This window comes from Phoxinus phoxinus (genome assembly GCF_949152265.1).
Source record: "Phoxinus phoxinus genome assembly, chromosome: 4".
Taxonomy (NCBI): domain Eukaryota; kingdom Metazoa; phylum Chordata; class Actinopteri; order Cypriniformes; family Leuciscidae; genus Phoxinus; species Phoxinus phoxinus.
The window spans coordinates 32238830-32258237 of record NC_136879.1 but is presented as its reverse complement, the minus strand read 5'-3'; the positions used below and the strand labels follow the sequence as shown (position 1 = coordinate 32258237).

At 38.5% G+C, this 19408-nt stretch overlaps 1 protein-coding gene across 29 annotated transcripts in view; it reads right to left on the bottom strand.

Annotated features, from left to right (window-relative positions):
* The window catches only part of phldb1b (pleckstrin homology-like domain, family B, member 1b), a 59910-nt gene that overhangs the window by 31304 nt on the left and 9198 nt on the right, over positions 1 to 19408 (bottom strand). For 27 of the 29 annotated variants that reach the window (XM_079609273.1, XM_079609287.1, XM_079609262.1 and 24 more), the window contains 2 exons: positions 12356 to 12481; positions 7253 to 8754 (listed from right to left, as the gene is read on the bottom strand). In XM_079609273.1, coding sequence (XP_079465399.1) covers positions 7253 to 8754; positions 12356 to 12481 — 1628 coding nt within the window. Of the gene's footprint in view, positions 1 to 7252; positions 8755 to 10714; positions 10963 to 12355; positions 12482 to 19408 lie in introns of those variants that run through there. The other 2 variants (XM_079609275.1, XM_079609277.1) reach the window with 1 other exon arrangement.

Here is a 19408-nt window from a genome sequence, read left to right as displayed (position 1 = left end):
TTATGAAAGCTCTGAACTTTCTTTCTAAAATAATAACTTTTAATATCACTTTCTGCCATTAATCAAAGCCAGTGTCACAGTGTATCAATAATGGACATCTAATAAATAGTTAAAAATAATAATAAATAAATAAACATTTGAAATATAATTTATTGTATAATCTAAATATATTTTATTAATATGCTTTTGCAATTTTTTGTGTAATCCTTCATAAAGTGAAATTCATAAATTATTTTAGAAGTAAATCAAGCCTAATATTATGTCCAGGTAGACTGATGTAAAAAAAACATTAATTCTGAAATTACTGAATGAATCAGATAGACATACAGTACAGTGTTTGAATTGAGGGTGATCTGAGATGATGGACCTCCCATAAGAACATAAATATAAAACTTTTCAGTTCAGTTTCACTGAATTAAAGGAAGAGCAAAAACATTGAAAATATTCTGAATAACTGCTGAATTTACTAAGTGGCACTGTTAGGACTTAAAAATGTCTGATTCATACAGCATACAAAAAAATAATATAAAAAAATTATTTTTGTCAACGGTGGTGTGAACATATCCAAAGTGAAATGGTATTTTACACAGATGCTTATTAGCAACAACGGAACCCCAAACAAAAACTATGAGATGGTATTTGTAGAAACATTCCAGCTCTCTCATTTTTATGCATTCCAACCACACATCGACCAATCAGAGCTCAGGAGACACGGGCTTTGCCTTATGATCCCAGCTCTTACATTCCACCGTCTTCCCTCAGTCTGGAATGACACACACACAAACGTACAGCTCCTCAAATCCTTTGTCAGAGCCTCTCAAACCCCCTGCCATGTCGGAGCCTCTCCTCCTGCACTTCCTGACCTTTTTCTGTCTCTAAATGTGTGATGGGGTCACAGTGGGTGCCACTCTTACTGCTGTGACGTGCCTGGATTGTTTGAATACCTCAAACCAGACAGACTTCAATCGCTTCCGTTCTGGGTATCCAGAACTAACATCCAAGAGATTTTAAAGCGTGATATTGTGATATCCCAGCACATGCCTACTTGCACAATGCACATATTCCATTAAATAAAATTAATGCACAATAATAACAATATGCACATTAAATGTTCACAATAAGATCTATAGCATGCATTTAGCAAATACATAGGGTGAACTTTCATTTCATGACAACTTTAACCTGGCATGTTTTTTTTTTATACATCAACAAAATTTGATTTCTCCTTTAAAGAAGTCTTTCTCTTCCCTCTTTTCAAAGTTTGCCTGCAGAAACCCCAATATTTTCAAACACAGACTAAACCAAGCACAGTAATATTAAGCCCTCCAGTAAACATCCTGGGACGGCATTTCTGTTACTGATATATGTGATATTTCAAACAGCATAAACAACTGCTTGCTTATTTAAGCACAAACTAAGTCAACCGGACCAGATGTATCCGTTCACGCTGCACTCCAGCATGATGGGAACCTCTAATTTCACACAGATTTTGAGGAAAAACAGCTTATATTTTTGGAATAAAAAAAAAAAACTCTAGATGTACGCAGCTATGAACCATGGGTATCTTGCTTCACCCTCAAAATGAAGCATCCAGAGTCCAAAACAATGCAAGGGAGAGTTTTTACATTAGTCCTCCTTGGCTCATCGATAACTGCATCAATAAACATGCAGTATTTGAGAAACTAAATAATGTTGTGAGGAAAGAGCGTAAAAACAACCGTGAACTTGGTTCTCATATCAGATGTTAAAAGCTCTATTCCTTCCTAGACTAAACAAACTACGCATGAGCAACCAGGCCTGAGATGAACCATAAAAACTTTCTAAATTAGCATTTTTCATTTAAATATTAGGCCTGAAGGAACAGCTCATCCGAAGATGAAAGTTCTATCATTATGTACTTTCTCTGGTGTTTCTGAAAGTACACTGAAAGGTCCATTTGTGCTCTAATCATCTAAGATAAACTCTTGAGTATTTAACTCTACTTGTACAGAATAGTGGCATATAATTTACATTAGGGATGCATTATCCTCTGTGAAAACAGGACACTCTCTAAGGGCCCTTTAGATACTGAACCTGGCAAAAGAACAAGCCATAAATAGTGGTTTATATTAGACCTTGACTGTTATCTGTACAAATGCATTAAAAAGGTGAGGATATAGAGCAGCCTGTGGTCAATGGCCTCATCCGGTTTATCGGTTTGACTCCCTGTGTCGCTTCATGGCCAAGCTTAGATCATCGAGATGCAGCAGAGGACAGAACTAAACGTCTTTCGTGTGAATCCCCTGGCACGCTTTTGAACATAGTTCACAGCCAGCTCTTATCTAAAACATCGTTGCGGAGCGAGAGGGGGGTCTCTGCACAAGGGGCCAAGAATAATTTTAATTTTATCTCATACATTTACATTATATGTGTGACAAATAAAAACAAAAAATGGCCAATACTCGTGGTGCACAGGGTCATACACACAGGATAAAACACCAGGGTAACACATGACACTAAAATGATGCAATAAATAATACTAAATATTATTAAAATACATCACTGTTCACTGTTTTTGTTAAAAAATTAAAAGAAACTTCTTTAAATAAACTATAATCGTGTGATATCACGCAGGGACTTCTGTTTTTTTACCGTAAATACAGTATATGGTAAGACTTAACAGGTTTTTACTGTAAAAAAAAAGAAAAAGAAAAAAGTACAGTAATATTGCATGGGGTAGTATGTACGAAATGATCTACAAAAGATTAATCCTAAAAAAAAAATATTATTTCTGAAGCTACCGTTTTTACTAATAAAAAATACTTCAAAAATAGTCACTGTTTGCATTTCTTGTTTCAGGATGTTCTGGATGACTGCTATAGTTAAGTGATTGCTAGGTTGTTTGGGTGGTTGCTAGGGTGTTGCCAAAAAGTTGCTACGGTCCTCTTGGTTGTTTGGGTGTTAGTAATGTGTTCTGAGTAGTTTTGCACCATGTCTACACCAGACGCGAACAGTGCGACAATGCTGTCACTGATGCTGTCTACACTGGATGCGGCGCGGTGTGATGCGACAACAAATTGATGCCCCGTTCTATATCAGACATACTTCAAGCACTCGTGCAACTTCTGACATGAAGAACAAATGGATTTACAATGGTCGCTTTGTCGTATTTAGTGTAGACGCCCTCAAGCTGTTACGTTCGGTGTAGACAGTGTTAGTGTGTCCTGGGGAGTTGCTAGAGTATTGCTAAGTAGTTGCTAAGGTGTTCTGAATAGTTTTAGCGTTTCCTGAGCAGTTGCTATAGAGTGTTGTTAAGTGGTTGCTAGAGTGTTCTCGGAAGGAGAATGTTGGCTTTATGATATCTATGATATTTTGGGCTGTAGATATGGAGACTTTATTTTTTCCCTCCACAAATCATAAGTGCGTTCCATCTCCTCAAAAATGTTTTTACTATTCGAGGTTTCATTTGTGTTGGTTCTACAAACAAGTGGGACGATCTATGCAATGATGTTTAATAATTGGGGTTTGGAGTTTGTTTATAAGTGATACTTGCACCACTAATAAAGTCACAAGTCTTTATTAATCTAAATTATGGGAACACAAGCACTAAAGGAGTTGGACAGTATAGGATAAAAAACATCTACCCAAAACAAAACCCTTCATGAAAGCATCAAACTCTAGAATCAATGGCTGTCTTTAAGGATTACAGACAGAGTCACCTGCACAGATGTCGAACAGATCATTCTGGGAATCCTTAAACATTGCTTTATATAACAAAATGTGCTGTTGCTAAGAGCACTCAGTGTTGTTCTTCACTGTCTTAATTACAAGAGCTGGGTCAGAATGAGTAAAGACTGCCACTGACCCAGATAATCAGCACCACAGAAAGTCAGTTAACTGTCTCTTTTACCCAAATTCTCTCTCTCTCTCGTCCGTCCCAGAGCAGATAACTCACTTTATACTGAACTGCAAGAGCACAGGAAGCAAACACATTAAACCATCTACAAAATGCTCCAAAGGGAGATCATATGCGTCTTGCTGTGTCAGAGGATACTGCTTTCATCTTCATCGAAAATATTCTAATTGCACTTTACTGGGTCATAACGCAGTTGCATGCCAGGTTAACGCATCACAACAGATACTTGTCTCTTCATCCCTGTCTATCAGCTACAAACACTGATGTTTTTGCATAATGTGGCCAGTGAAAGTTGATATATTTAGTGTGCTAATCCATGAGAGCAGTGGGACAGATGCTTGACATACAGACCCCCTTGTGTCTCCTGTGCAGATGACCCGTGCCTGCCCTCCCAACAGTGTGGAGGTGGTTATGTCTTCATAGTAGACCAGCTTACAATCAATCTGTCATCATCCCTCATAAACCTACAACCATTCCAGTTCATTTAAAGGGGTTAAATCATAATGTTTTTTGTGTGTGTAATTAAAATATGTCAGCAAGGATAGCACAAATAAAAATCCTAATAAGTATATATAAATACTGAAATGTATGTGCATATATATATATATATATATGTATATACATGCACACACATACACACAAACATACATACATACATATATATACACACACACACACACACACACACACACACACACACTATGTAAACAAACTTGTTAGATGCGATTAATCGTGATTAATCAGTTTGATGGCACTAAATATATTCTATTATATTATTTTATAATAAATATGAATATAATAAAAAAAACTCTTTCATGATATGTCCCCTTAAAAAATCCATGCGTGTCTCAGTAAATAAACTTCTCTCTAAAACAGTATGCATCATCACTGACACTTCTGCTTTCACTGTGCAGCAAATGTCAGTTTTATAGAGTAATGGAAATGTGATGTCATTGTGGGAGCTTTCAGTCAAAAAAAAAAAGAAAGAAAACGAGGTCATCTTTAGCAGGGCCGGCATCAGTATGGCACTCGAGCTGACTGACAGAAAAGTGTTCTAGTGACTGACGCCATATGCCAAGTGTGTGTGTGCCAAGGCTGTATCTAAGGTAACCATGTGTGCCTCTGGAGCCTTGTGGCAGTTTAGGGATGATAAATTATGCACTGCAGACCGAACTGGCTCACATTCACTCAGCTGTACATGCAAAAAAAAATGAAGAAAAATTATACACTTACATACTTACAAACACTGTTTAGTTTTGAGACATACTCATGATTTATTTTCCTTGGGAAAAAAAGGATAATTTAGATGCTCTTAGTTTGCTAAGTGGTGTCCTTCATAGAGCTCATTAACAGCATATCTATACTGAACATAAAGGCCTGACAATGGGTCTTTAAGAAAACCCTTTTATTGCTGTTTAGTTACATCTGACTTTGTGATAACTAATAATAAAGTGTAATATGTAGATATTTGTAATTTGGAACAGAGTATTGTTCAAAGATTTTATGCAACAAAATCCAGTGAACGTAGTTCCTCAAAATTAGTGTTGCACTGAAATTTTGGCAACCAAACATTTTCAGCAAAAACAGTAAAAAAAAAAAAAAAATATATATATATATATATAAATGAGGAAAATTTCGGTTTTGGTATCTCATAAAAAAATAATAATAATTCAGGTGCATTACTCAAAAATGTTCTAAATACCTGTACACCCCTACTCCTAAAAAACAACCTGTTAGCATTCAAATTCATTGCTTAGCTAGTTGTGGGACCCCCTTGGAAGTATCCGATTTGAAATCTGCCACCTTTGCTCATGGAGGCTAAGATTTAGCCAGCAGACTGCGGTCAACACCACTGACTCCTTCCTGATTCCTGCAGTCAACATGCTTTCTGTGCCGTGCCATGCTACGTGATGTTTTGCCACAGTCCTGGCCTCTCTTCTGTATGACAGTCAGTTGCCAGAAAAAAAAAAAAAATCAAAACCCAATCCAACACTCCCTGGAGCACCGTACATTTCTGTTTGTCATACTAGGTAGCCTCCCGCTCCTTCTCGACAAGAGCCACCAGGCAGTCAAATGAGCTCAACGTGGCTGATTCGCACGTCAGATGCATCACACTCTGATGTTTTTTTATTGAAATGCAAACTGCTGTATAGATACATAACCGCCTAAACAGATGAGGGCTGTTTGTTAATGGACCACAGAAGCCACCAGAACACATCAAAATATCTATGTGAAAGTCAATTCACAAGACATATGGTTCTGATAATGAATGATGTAATGGCTGACAGTCATACAGCTACTAAAAAAAATTCAATAGAACGTCAGATCTTACTTCACCAAGCAAACATTCTTTGCTATATACACTCAACAATTTGCAAATATTTCAGAAAAAGGCCAGTATCAAAGGTCATTTTTTTGTTTGACTTATTTTGCACTGAACCTTTCTGGAGAAAGCACATTTGTGGAGATGAGGTCATTGGCATGTTGAGCTCATTTGTTTTAGCTCATTCTGTCTGCATTTATTCCAGCACATTTAATCGGCAAAAAGCCAAATAAAGCGTACTAAGTGCATCTACTAGCACTGCACATGCTTAGCAAATAACATACTGCAGATACTCTCTGTTGGGAGTATTGAAGCATAACTTTGTACGCTCAATTAGATCACCTCCTTTTCTGAGAGAAATAAACAGCCACAATGGGTAATTACAAGGGAAACAGACAAGAGCCGTTTCAGACACAAACACATATAAAACTTCACAGGGCCCTTTGTCTCAGCGGCTTCATTCTGGGCTGCAAACCGGACCAAGATGTCTACTGTTCCCTCCCACCTCTCAATAAAAGAGACAACAAACAATGGGGTTGCCATGGTAAAATCAGAGCCCTCTGCCTCAGCATGACAGCGGATTAGTCAGTGTGTCAGTTCTGCCAGAGACGTGTAGTAGCATTTCCTCCAAATGTCCTGCATTCTCACCAAAAGCACAAATGCTAATGCTTGCTAGGTGTGTTAAGATTAGATTCAGCCATCAGTGTACACTGAGGAGTTCTTCTGAAAAAATATTAACTGCAGAAACTTGCAATTTACATATCATCAGAAGGCATGTAGAGGCAGCACCGTATATGACATGTACAAACAGAGACGGGGAATATTTCTTACACAGATTCTTTATACTATGATGTGGCTTTCAAGTGGGCATCTGCAAACAAATGACTCTAGACATTTCCTCAGAGCTAACTGCACTTTACTTCGGTCTCAAGGACATTTTAGTGGATATGTGAAGTCAGATTTCACATAAATCTCACTTGGTTTTATATTTTGTTATATAAATGCATGTATTTTTAAGTGTGCATCTCACTTACCAGCCTCTCCATTTCCTGCTCTCTGAGTCGCTCTTCTCTTTGGCGTCGGTGGTACTCTAGAAGATCATCTTCATTGTCACTGATCTCCGTAATGCTGTTTTTGCGCTCCCTCATGCCTGGGTGAGGCATCCGGAGGTCCCTGTGGCCTGCTGACATCTTCCGGTGGCTTCTGGGACTGGATCGGGGCGATGACCCAGGTAGAGAACCCAGGCTGAAGGCCGAAGACAGCGAGTTCCCAAAACTGCCCTTCCGTCCACTGCCTTCCCCCAGCAGTCCGGAGGTGGGTGAAGGACTACGAGCACGCACACCACGAGGACTGAACGGCTCCTCCGTAGGAGACCCTGCTTTCCGTCGGAGTCTGGGACTCTCTGGCACAATTCTTGGGCATGGACTCTCTGGAGTTCGCAGGGTTCCTGGTAGAGCTCCTGGGAGCACAGGAACCCCCCTGCGGGCTATAGAGGGGCTGAGAGGGGGAAGCTCCCTCATGCTGCTCCCTTCAAGGTTCCTGCGGGCCAGCCGCGGACTTTCTGGAGGCTGTAGTGTGCGAGGATGCGGGTGTGGAGGTCCACCCTGAATGATGTGGACAATGGGGTCTAAGGGGGGCTGGAAAGATCGCGAAGGTGGGGAGAGTTGGTGAGAGGGGCTGGACGTCAAGGAGCGGTCTGGCTGAGGTTGCTCCCGGAAAGGACTTGAGGGGCGATCCTGGAGAACAATGGCAGTTTTGGATCTGGGACTAGAGGGTGAGGAGGATGGGGATGCGATGGAGAATTTGGAGGTGAATCTGGGGCTACCTGGAACTGGTACCCGGCTGACAGATGGGGCATCAGACAGAGCATTAGAGATGGAGACTAAGGGCAGAATGTGAGTCTGTATGGGGCTGTCTGGGGATTTAGCCACCAAGCTGTCTTGGTTCAACCCCCTACGACTTGGCTTTGGGCTTGGCGGTGCTTCTAAAAGAGCCTTTCGCTGGAGTCTGGGACTCTCAGGCACCTTTGGCCCAGTGCTGCCACCGGAATAGCTGGGCAGTATGGTCCGTGGCTGAGGTATGGGTGGCTGGCTGGTGTAATTGTAACTAGACGACCTCACTGGCACAGGAGGAAGTGTGTGAAACTGGTCCTGACAACCACTCGGCGAGGGACTGGTGTAGCTGCCACTGCTGGCGGCCGATGGGGACGAGAGTGGAGAGAAAGGAGGGGAGTTATTCTCGTAACTGGAGCCCACAGACATAGCACCAGGGCTCGTTGGGGGTGAGAGAAGGAAGCGCCCCCCTCCATTTAACATAGGGGACAGGGGAGACTGGGAGATAGGATGACCAGAGGGCTTCTTTGACTCAGAGGAAGAGGGCTGAGGGTCATCCATGACTAATGAGTCCATAATATCCTGAAGGTCCTTCTCAATGGAACTGACAATGGCACTGTGCTCAGGGCGCACTCTCTCGTTGGAGACCAAGTGAGATTTTGGCGCTCCTGACGGGTGGTTCCCATTGACCAAGTTCTCAGAATCTGAAGGAAAAGATAACAATTATAAGCATTTGCCAAACAAAAAAATCAAAAGGTATATCTTTTAGAACAGGTCAGATGTAGAATGATAATTTATTCATGATTAAATCATTCCATCTTTTCAATGAATCAGTGAAAATGGTTTGCAAAACCAGTCTAAACTATTTGTCGTCAAATCACCAAATTATTGAATCGAGAATAGTCTTTTTCAAACTATTGGGTGAGCTGATGATGAGCACTGGGGCAGTATTTAAGGATTTGACTGATGGATCAAGAAATAAGTTATATTAGTGTAATAGCAGAAATGTTACAAAAAACATTCTAGAAATATGTTAATGACTGTTAATGAAAGAGTAACAAAAGCTTCAGCCAATAAATGTAAATTAATTTTAGTATTGTTTATTGCACTAACAAATAATCTTTTGTTTTTTATTAGCTGAATCATGCAACAAACTAAACAAAAGTTTTGGAACATTTTATATGGTGTGCCTAAATTACATCATTACATCATGTAAATAAAATACTGAACAACCAGTTCAAAATAATCGATTCTCAAAAATGAATTCCCATCATTAGCCAGATGAGCCAAACCGAGTACAGAAAACGAGATAAGCACTTAAGAGTAAGTGGATGCATTTGGCTTCTTCTCCTCACATAACCCCAATTATTATCCTCAGTACTACACCTGAGCTTTTAATGCAAGTACCTGCAGCTCTTTTGGCACTGCAGAGATGCATTTAATCCATTAGCCCCATTCAACAGCCACCAAGTTTAACACTGCTGCCAATACCACAGAAGACGAATGCTCAAGTAGAAACAGTGGCTACCAAAAAGTCTGCCAGGCTCCAGCCTGAGGATAAACGTCAAATTAATATGTGCTCATATAGCTAAATCACAGACATCCCTGCTGGTAATTCAATCTATCTCTCAGGCAACTGACCATCTCAAATGGTTCATCTGCTAAAAATGAGACAGACCTACAAAGTAGAGATGGTAATTATCTAAACTGGGGGTTTTCAAACTGTGGTCCCGGAAACCCCAGGGTGCTGCAAGGGGGAGCTAGGGGGCTGCAAGGTAATACTATGGTAACGTTCTTTGAAAAGCTGCTTTGGAACAATGTGTGTGTGTGTGTGTGGGGGGGGGGGGGGGGGGGGGGGGGGGGGCAACTTATGGTAAATATATTTGTAATTATATTTCTAAATAATATTTTAATAATTTACTTGGCTGTGTAGAATTACAATACAAAAGCCAATTGTTTAATTTTAGACAACATGTTTTATAATATCATGCTAATCATGTTTCTCACACATTACAAATGGACCTGAAATACAGAGATCCTTTATATTTTAGGAAAAGGGCCCCTAAAACAATCTTCATATTTGGGGATCCTTGGCATCACAAAAGTTTAAAAACCTCTGATCTAAGCAATACTACTTAAAATAATGCCCAACTTGTGATTTTTTCCTTGTCAATTTGGCACAAAATTATAATTTTTATATCAAATTTAACACTTATCAAACTTGTGCTTTAGTCTACGTAAGATTGTGAGTCACAGAACATATTTCACAACATCCAAAACTTGATCAATCTTGCCAGCTAAGCGTTTGCGTTTAACCCACAAATCTCTCTGTCCTGATTACAAAACACTCTCTGTTCAAACTCCTCACAAATAATGCATAAAACACAACCCCCTTTCCAAGTGTTATTTATTATTTTTGTATAGTCATCGTGGTTTAGAAATAAGTCAGAGCAGCTGACGATGCCTCTGGCTTAATTTTCCATCCAAGCAGTGAACAAGAAACGGTTTTACAAACACATAGATGAAGATAGGCTAATACATTAACTCTTCCATGTCACAAATTAACACGTCAGCTTCGACTATAAAAGGATACATATGCTATCCGTCCGTATGCCGATCTGACACATACAGCCTCTAGTCTATAATGATCAGTAGCTTACTTACAGATGAGAACACGCCTGTGGAAACGCTAAGCCGTTGCGTTTGGTTTATAACCCATAACCGAGCTCAGATTCAAAAGAACGGCTCCCGCATTCCGAGTGTAGACCTAGGCCAGCTGTGCCGGCCACACGGTACCCAGGCAGGAGTAAAACGCCGCAGATGAGATATTCCAGCCGGGCTTGGTGAGCCTGGCGCCGCTACACCATCGCTGAGTCCCCCTCCCTCCCCTGTCCACGGTGCTGATGTGACTGACTGCTGGCTGCAGGGGCGGGGTTACACTCTTAAAGCGACAGTGCACATTTTCATGCTATATTCATATGGACACGGATGTGACTGTGGGTTTAAAAAAAAAAGGCTCCTTTTTCTCTCACACAAACTGGTAGCTGATATGCAGTATATACTAGTTGAATATAAATAGTAATATAATATAATATAATAATTGTTATTTATGTTAAGTAGCCAAAGAATAAGTGGGATAATGTAGACAGACAGAGACACAACAATACAATATTGCATATCAGCATACAGTCATACTGAAATATCATCAAGAACGGTGGAGCAGTCCTGCTGTATTAGAACGAGGCAGCCGGATATTGAGGGAATATGAGGGGAACAGTTAGGAGGGGATTGGAGAGCAGGGTGGGTGGCAATATAAATATAGATATTGTAAAAGATACCCCTCAACTTTAAATAAGCAGAGCATGGCCAACAAAGCTGTCTGAACTGGAAAAGAGATGCAAGAGGAAATAGCTCTGGCACAGAGAAAGTGTGAAGGGGGTTCTTTTCCTCTATAAATCAGTCTATAAACAAATATCAGATGGCAAAAGCGCATGAAAAGGTCCATATATGCAAGTCAGAAAAATCTTTTAGCTATGAAGTTTTATATATAATTTAGACACTGGGGAAATAAGAACAGGTAAATGGGAATGCAGCGGGCATGTTGTTTATGAAAATAATTTCTTTCATGGTGGAGAGAATATATTACCAGCTCAGGAAATGCGCTGCACCAGCTGTGTTTATATGCTATACGTGTCCTTTTCTGCCACACAACAGGAAAAGTCAGGAAAACAACTCGGTAAATATTATAAATGCTCTGTTTAAACATTGGCTGCTGTGTAGCACTGTGAGTGGGAGTGGAAGATGTAGAGCGCTCTGTCAGGAGACCCACAGGAATGAGTTTCTCATAAAAGTTGCATGGTGCAACTCGGGATCGAGGCAGGCTTGTGTTGCTAACAGTTTGACACGGAAATGCAGTAGGGCCCAGCTGAAAGCTGCTATCTGTGCTACTGAAACAAACCTTGCCATTCAGCCATGTGGCAACACCCTGTACGCCCAGATTTGCATAAATGTCCCATGTGTAAAATCTGCATCCGTTTCTTATTCTTACACCACTTGTTTTCTCTGTTTTTTGTTTTGTTTTTTTAAACATGATACATACGTAAAGCACATTTATATGCAATTATGTCATATACTCTTTAGTAGTAGTATTTCAGGCAGTACACACAAGGTTTTTAAGCTGTGAAGGAATGTTTTTTTCCACACAAATGACGTTCTACAGTACACAACACAGGCTTTGAGGTAAGCGTTAGATAATTCATGCCAGAGTCGGGGTGTGTTGTGTTCTCCTGTGGGATATTGCGTTACCTGTGAGGGCCCAGTTTTTCACACTGGCTTTCTGTCCTCCCTCAGGCATCATGCTTTTCATTCGGAAAGCCTCCTCGGGGTGGTTGAAGCGGAAGAATGCGGACTGGCCGAAACACAGCATACAGCCTGCGCACAAACCAAAACAACTATTATGAAGTTGAGAATGAAAGTGTATAAACACTTTACATCAAACATATGCCCGAAGAAATTATTTAGAATGATCTTGGGAGTTTTAGAGAGGTACGGAGGGGGGAAAGGAATATCTGCCATCGTTTTACATGAACAAACAGGAACATCTCACACTTTGGTGTCGGATCAGACTCCTGGCTTGCTGAGTGAGGGGAAAAATAGACAAGACAAACTCTGCTTGTGTAGAAAGTTAAAGTCAACATGAGATCTAAATTAACCCTATTTACTTTCTTAAGTCTGTTTTTTTTTTTTTTTTTTTTTGCTGATGTCACCAAGCCCTCTTATTTTTGAGCCGCTTCTATCCCAACCATCTGTCATAAAGATCACTTTTAACAAATAACTTAATTTCCAGATCAAATCAAGCACTGTCCTAAAGTTTTTAATATCAGTACCATATTGGTCAATTCTTTTTTTAATTATTGTATTGTCAATATTGAATATGTATTGATATTGCATATTTATTTGTGAATGCTTATTCTGTCTGTTTTTTTTTTAGATTACCTTTACTTACATAATTATAGAATACAATAACATTATCAGTTTTATTATCAGTACTGAACACTGTTTCATGTTAGTTTTAAATGTGAGGCATGTACTGTACATAAAGTGATTTAGTGTCAATGATGGATACATTAACTTTATCTATACATTTATTTAACACATTATACAAGGCACAAATAAAATAAATAGCATGTACAGGGTATTTATATGATGACTTAGTAGGTGATCTCTCAACAAAACATAAAAAACTGGGGGGGGGAAGCAAACAAACATCATCATCAAAAAACACTTTTGCTATATAAATCTGCCTGATCTATTCTGGCCAATCACTGTGTTTATTGAAGGCAGGTAAAGGTCTCATGGAAACCTTTCCAGCCGTAGCAGATGTGTGATGAATGCGGAATGCCAGATGCCCTTTTGTTCCAGGAAGAACATTTGATTACCCCTCAGGTTCTGACAGGACAAGGTACACTTAGAGCACACAATGGAACTAAGAACCGCTCAAGGAAAGTAAATCGTGTACTTATTCTCACATCAATGTGTTTTCTTTCATGTTGTTAGTGAATAAAAGAATATGGATTGTTAACTGATGGTGACTGTCGTCATAAGACTCTTCAAGAGGATTGCTCAAGTCTTGACACGCTCTGCACATTCAAAGTCAACTAGGTGAAAATAAACGAGACAATCATAATACACAAAACACGTGTGTAGAACAGAGAGTTAAAGTTTAGTGTTTTAATGAAAAGACTTGTTTACGTGCCTGCTCAAAACATTTTTTTTATTTGAAACAACAGTATATTGAGGTCTGGGGTGTAAACCACATCACCCAAATGTTGTTTCATATACGTCATGTTTTGGTCCTTGTCGAAATCATATTTGAGTGTTTTTACAGACGATAACTGTGGCATCCACTGCATCAGCACGAACCGCTCTGAACCGGTCAATCATTGTTAACAAGCCACCGAATAACAACCCGACACCAGCAGCTCCACAGCCTTCCTATTTTACACTACAAAGCGTTGTGCTCAAATTGTGATTGTACAAATGTGCCATTAAAAATGACGCACAGCATCTAATTCAGTAATGTGGTAAATATGTGCTTGTGATGGCAAGCAAGCTTGAGCAATTCATCTGCACTGCTTAAAGAGAAAAGGTTGCCAAACTCTAAAACTGAATTTATGCCCGAAACACAATGTGTTCCACTAGATCAGAGCTTCTGGTGTGTTGGTTTAACAAAGGCTATATCTATCTATCTATCTATCTATCTATCTATCTATCTATCTATCTATCTATCTATCTATCTATCTATCTATCTATCTATCTATCTATCTATCTATCTATCTATCTATCTATCTATCTATCTATCTATCTATCTATAAATCTATCAATAAATCTATCAATAAATCTATCAATAAATCAATCAATAAATCAATCTATAAATCAATCTATCTATCTATCTATCTATCTATCTATCTATCTATCTATCTATCTATCTATCTATCTATCTATCTATCTATCTATCTATCTATCTATCTATCTATCTATCTCTATCTATCTATCTAGCCATCTATCTATCTAACAACACAACAAGATTACATAAAATTAATTTTCTCATATGTGTTACCTCTTTATTTCATCTAAATGACTTGAATTAATTTGATTAATGACTCCATTAATCAAAAAATCTATCAGTCTATCTGGGCCTCAAAATATCCCAAACAACATTGAACGAAATAAACATCATGCATTGTCACAGCTGAGCTTCACTGTTCCACCATGAGGGAAACCAGCAGAAAGCGCAGCGTGCAGAGCTCAAATGAGCTCCAGACCACAGCTCAGACTGCAATTCAATCAATACACAGAAGGAAAAAAAAGAAAGTGAAAAGTTAGTGCACACACATTAGGAGCAGTGGACAGCCAGTTTTGCTGTGGCACCCGGGGAGCGATTGGGGGTTAGGTGCCTTGCTCATGAGACCTCAGTCGTTTCCTGCCAGTACTAAGAATCAAACCCACAACCTTCAGGTTACTGTAAAATGACTGTAAAAACTTTTGCCCTTAAGATCTACTAACCATGTAAACCATCATTACTATTCAGGCACACTGAAAATTATTTTTATGATCAATAAGTTATGACAACATTTTTACTTGCATTGCTTTGTAAAATTCCAGGAAGTGGTTGAGCACTGTAATCTTTCTTTCAGTGCAATATTTCACAGAAACACTGTGTTCCTATTATGCAGAGAACAGTGGGGTATCAAATATAATGTCTTTGTTTATGTGTGGGAGAAAGTGAAAAGGTCTGTGTTTAATATAGTCTTGGCATGCAGGAAATGATTGATAGACTAATACCAACATTAAAACAGGAGGTAAGAAATCCCCATGGTGTCTTCCATACTGAGCACAGTAATATTACATAAGTTAATAGGATACACACACAATGTCTCATGAAGAAGAAATATAGCTTGCAGCGAATTACCAACCTGCATTTTAACACTTTAGGTGTCAGTGAAAATCACAAAAAACCCATTATATATTTTAAGATTGGCCACTACAGTGCTTCAAAGGTTGATGGGTTTACCCACAATGCTAAGTGAAGAGTCTGAAAGTGGATTTATGGAGTGCAGCGATGGAGGGTAATCTACAACACTACAGCACACAAGGGAAAATACATGAGCCAAGAATCACACCTGCTGAGGAGGGAATCTATCTATCGATCTACGCTCCTGCCGCCATGCGTTCCAGACGTGCTGCCAGCATCTACTGAGTGATGCACAATTACAATATTCAAAAAAGCATCAGACGTCAAGCCCACAAACCGCCCACAGTCACAGATGATTCTGTTCGGAAGGGGGCACTGAGTTTGAATATGCAATAGGGGTAAAATCCTAAGTTAAACACGGACAGTGTTTCCCCTGCTACTGTTTATAGATGGCCTCTCTCTGCCAGTCATTATGGATACTTTTAACACAGATATTTTTGGAAGTCAAGGAGATGTTATGAATTACGATTTCAGCTGCAGCGATGAATGTGTGATCATGGTGTTTTCAATGAGGCGTTTCTACCTATTTTTAAACCGAGGTGTAACTTAGTAGGCCTACAAATACATTTATTAAAGCATTTTTGGAAAGTTCTTTACATGTTTTTATTCACTTGACTTTTACTTTTACTAAATATTTTTTTCTTAACTTTAATTTTACTTCACTGTATTTTAAAGAGAAAATTTTGTCTTTTACTCCAATACATTTATCCAGACCTTTTCCTTACATTTGTGGTTGGAAAGTGCAAGAAATTAATAGTAGTAAAGCTTCAGTGAACCTTTTGTTCAGTTCGGTTATGAAACGGCACTTTTTTAAAATATTTAATTTCTTTATTTTTGTGCGTTTGTGTGATGCCAAAGATCAATTGATCAATTTTTGAATCCTTAAAACTGGTTTGCAAAGAGGTCTAAAGATTACTTTTTGCAAATCATGAATCTGAATCTCGAGAGGCACACCAAACAGTGCATAAGGAATACATTCATGCAGGGTAGTGAATTTTTATCCCTCTCGAATATTGTGTAATATAGCTGTTTGTGAATGTAAAGGGTCTGCAAAGTATTAAAGATCAATGTGCATGACAAATAAAGTTATTGTCTCCTGAAAGAAATAATTGATTCTGATCTGCCGAAACTAATCGTCAACAATTCCAGTCTCACTTTCGTAACGCATCTACGTAGGTTTGTAACAAATTAGCATAACGTCAGCCTATGGTCTTCATTGGCTGCCCGCGAACTATGTCTACTTCATCCTGCCCTAAAACACTGTAGTTGTAGCTAAGAATCTGCGATGGGTGTTTCAATTCCCAGACACACTGTGAGCAATAGACCAATCACAACAGACTGGGGCGTCTGGCCAATCAGAGCAGAGCAGGCTCTCAGAGAGGAGGGGTTTAGAGAGACTGAATCCTTTATCAAGTCATTCATTCACTGTATGGGACATTTAAAGCATTTTGTTTTGTTTTTACCTTGGATGCATATAACCCTATTGTAAGAGACCTCCAAAAGAAAATCGGGAACCTTTAAAATAGCGAAATAAGGGCATTTAAAAAAATGCGAATCTTTTAAAGAAACACAACCTTACAAATGTTTTAAGGACTCATGAACTGACAAGACTTATATTTATATTTACTTAATGTTACATTATCATCGTGAATTCCTCTATTTCAAAACCACTATATATCTGCAGCAACTTTGGAGTAACAGAAAAATATTGCAAAACAAGTATAAAGCATACAGATGACTCATTTTTAAATTTCTGTTAAAATAAGACACATTTTCCAGAACAGTGTGGCCTGCTCTGAAGAGCAAAATCACTAAATAACCTCCCCTTGTCATAGATGACATCCCCAGCAAAGCATGACTAAGAGCCATTTTGTAATCAAATTCATGAGGCCATTTGCAAGAAGACAGGCCTCACTGGCGAATGACAAAGAGTGGAGAGAGGCGCGTGAATCTGGAAAGCACAGCAGGAAAGTGTCTGTTCCCCATGCACAGCCCGTCTCCCCAACATTAATCAGAGAGATTGATTCCCCACCGTTCCTCTACAACACCCATAACTGCACTGTGAGAAGCCAAGCTCATTAAAGAAAGTGCAAGTGCAACCATGCCAAAATCACCTGAAGTAATAAATTAATGACATAGCAGTGAAGGTCATTTTTTTAAATAAAGATTATTTGTTTATTATCTTATATTTTTGTTTTAAAGTAAAAAAAATATATAGTATAAATTTAAATAAATGATAATATATTATTTACAATATATTATATATAAAGTAACAAAACATTTTTTTATATAATATAATTAAGTAATAATATTGTTATTCATTATAAATATAATATATTTTTTAACAAATATTTTTTTATTTAAGTATAATGTATCAAAATAGATTTTATAAAACAAATGGATGGGGTATATAATATTATATAATGTGTATATATAATTATTAATTATTTATATATAATATATCATTAAATTAATGGTATTGCTATTATATAATTTTATATAAATAAATAATATATTTAATTCTATTTATCATGTTTATATCTGGAGTCTCTGAGACCCCAAATATAAATAATGTAACATTGTAGAGAGTTTAAGTACAATTTAGTTTACAATTTAGTTATTTATCCTTCAATGTTAAGTGTGTTTTATGAGCTAGGCAAATAAAATTCATTTTTGAACACATGAAAGCAATACAAAAACAGATGACCTTACTGTAGCACAAACAGTAGTGCATCACAAATATGGTGGGAAGAGTTCAAATTTCTTCTAAAAGAAAGAATAGTGACTCAGAGACCCAGTTCTTCATTTTGACTTGTTATATCACAGCGATGAAAAGGGCTGCATATAAAGTTATTCACACCAGTCGTTTATCCAAACCACAGATAACAGAGCAGTAGAACTGCCTCATGCACTTTCAGTAAAAATACAAGTGCTGGATCAGTGTCAAACCCATTGCATAAATTATTGCATTATTGTTTAGATCTCAATAAAGCTGGCAGAACAGAGAATGGTGAGTCACGGGTCCCACATTGTTCCAACTCAAAACACAGGCATGTGAACAGGAGACAGAAGACGTCAAGACAAAAATGCCAAAAAGAACGCTAAACGGTTGCCATGGCATTAAGTTTTACTGTGTCTGGAAAGGTCAAAAACTAAAGCAACCCCGTTTTTCATTCTAACCTTTCCCCAAATCCACACATACCAGAAATCATGTGGCTCACAGCCATAAATGATACAGCTTATGTGTGCCAAAAATAAAGATAAATAAGATAAATCACAATGATCACAACACCAAATGTTTAATCTCATATGAAGGCTATGAAAATGCATTGTAACAAATCATTCTGCGTGTAAAATGCAGATGACACACAAAGACTTTCAAGACATGGACCAACCTCTTAGATGGAGGCCATTTCTTGAGCAGATGGTTTTACATTTAGTTCAGCGGAGGTTATGTATGAACAACATGGTGACAACAGGGTACTTAAAGCAGAATAATAAGGAGAAATCGCCTTATCTTTCTGTCAACTATTCCAGCAGGGTAGCCAGTATACGTTCAGGACAAATAAAAGCATGTGTGGATAGTCAGACTGAGCAAACAGTGTGTGGAGAATGAGGAAGGGCTGCATAGAAACAGGATTAGCAGCACTCTTGGGTCACATTGACCAGGAATAGAAGTGTAACACTATACACACACTCATGCCTCGGCCAACATGGAAGAGAAAACCTCTCTGCAAGATTTGGACCGGTTTAATGTGGGTTATGCGTCCTGTGTATTCAAATATTATTATATTATTTGTATGTTAGTGTAGTTATAGTGATCT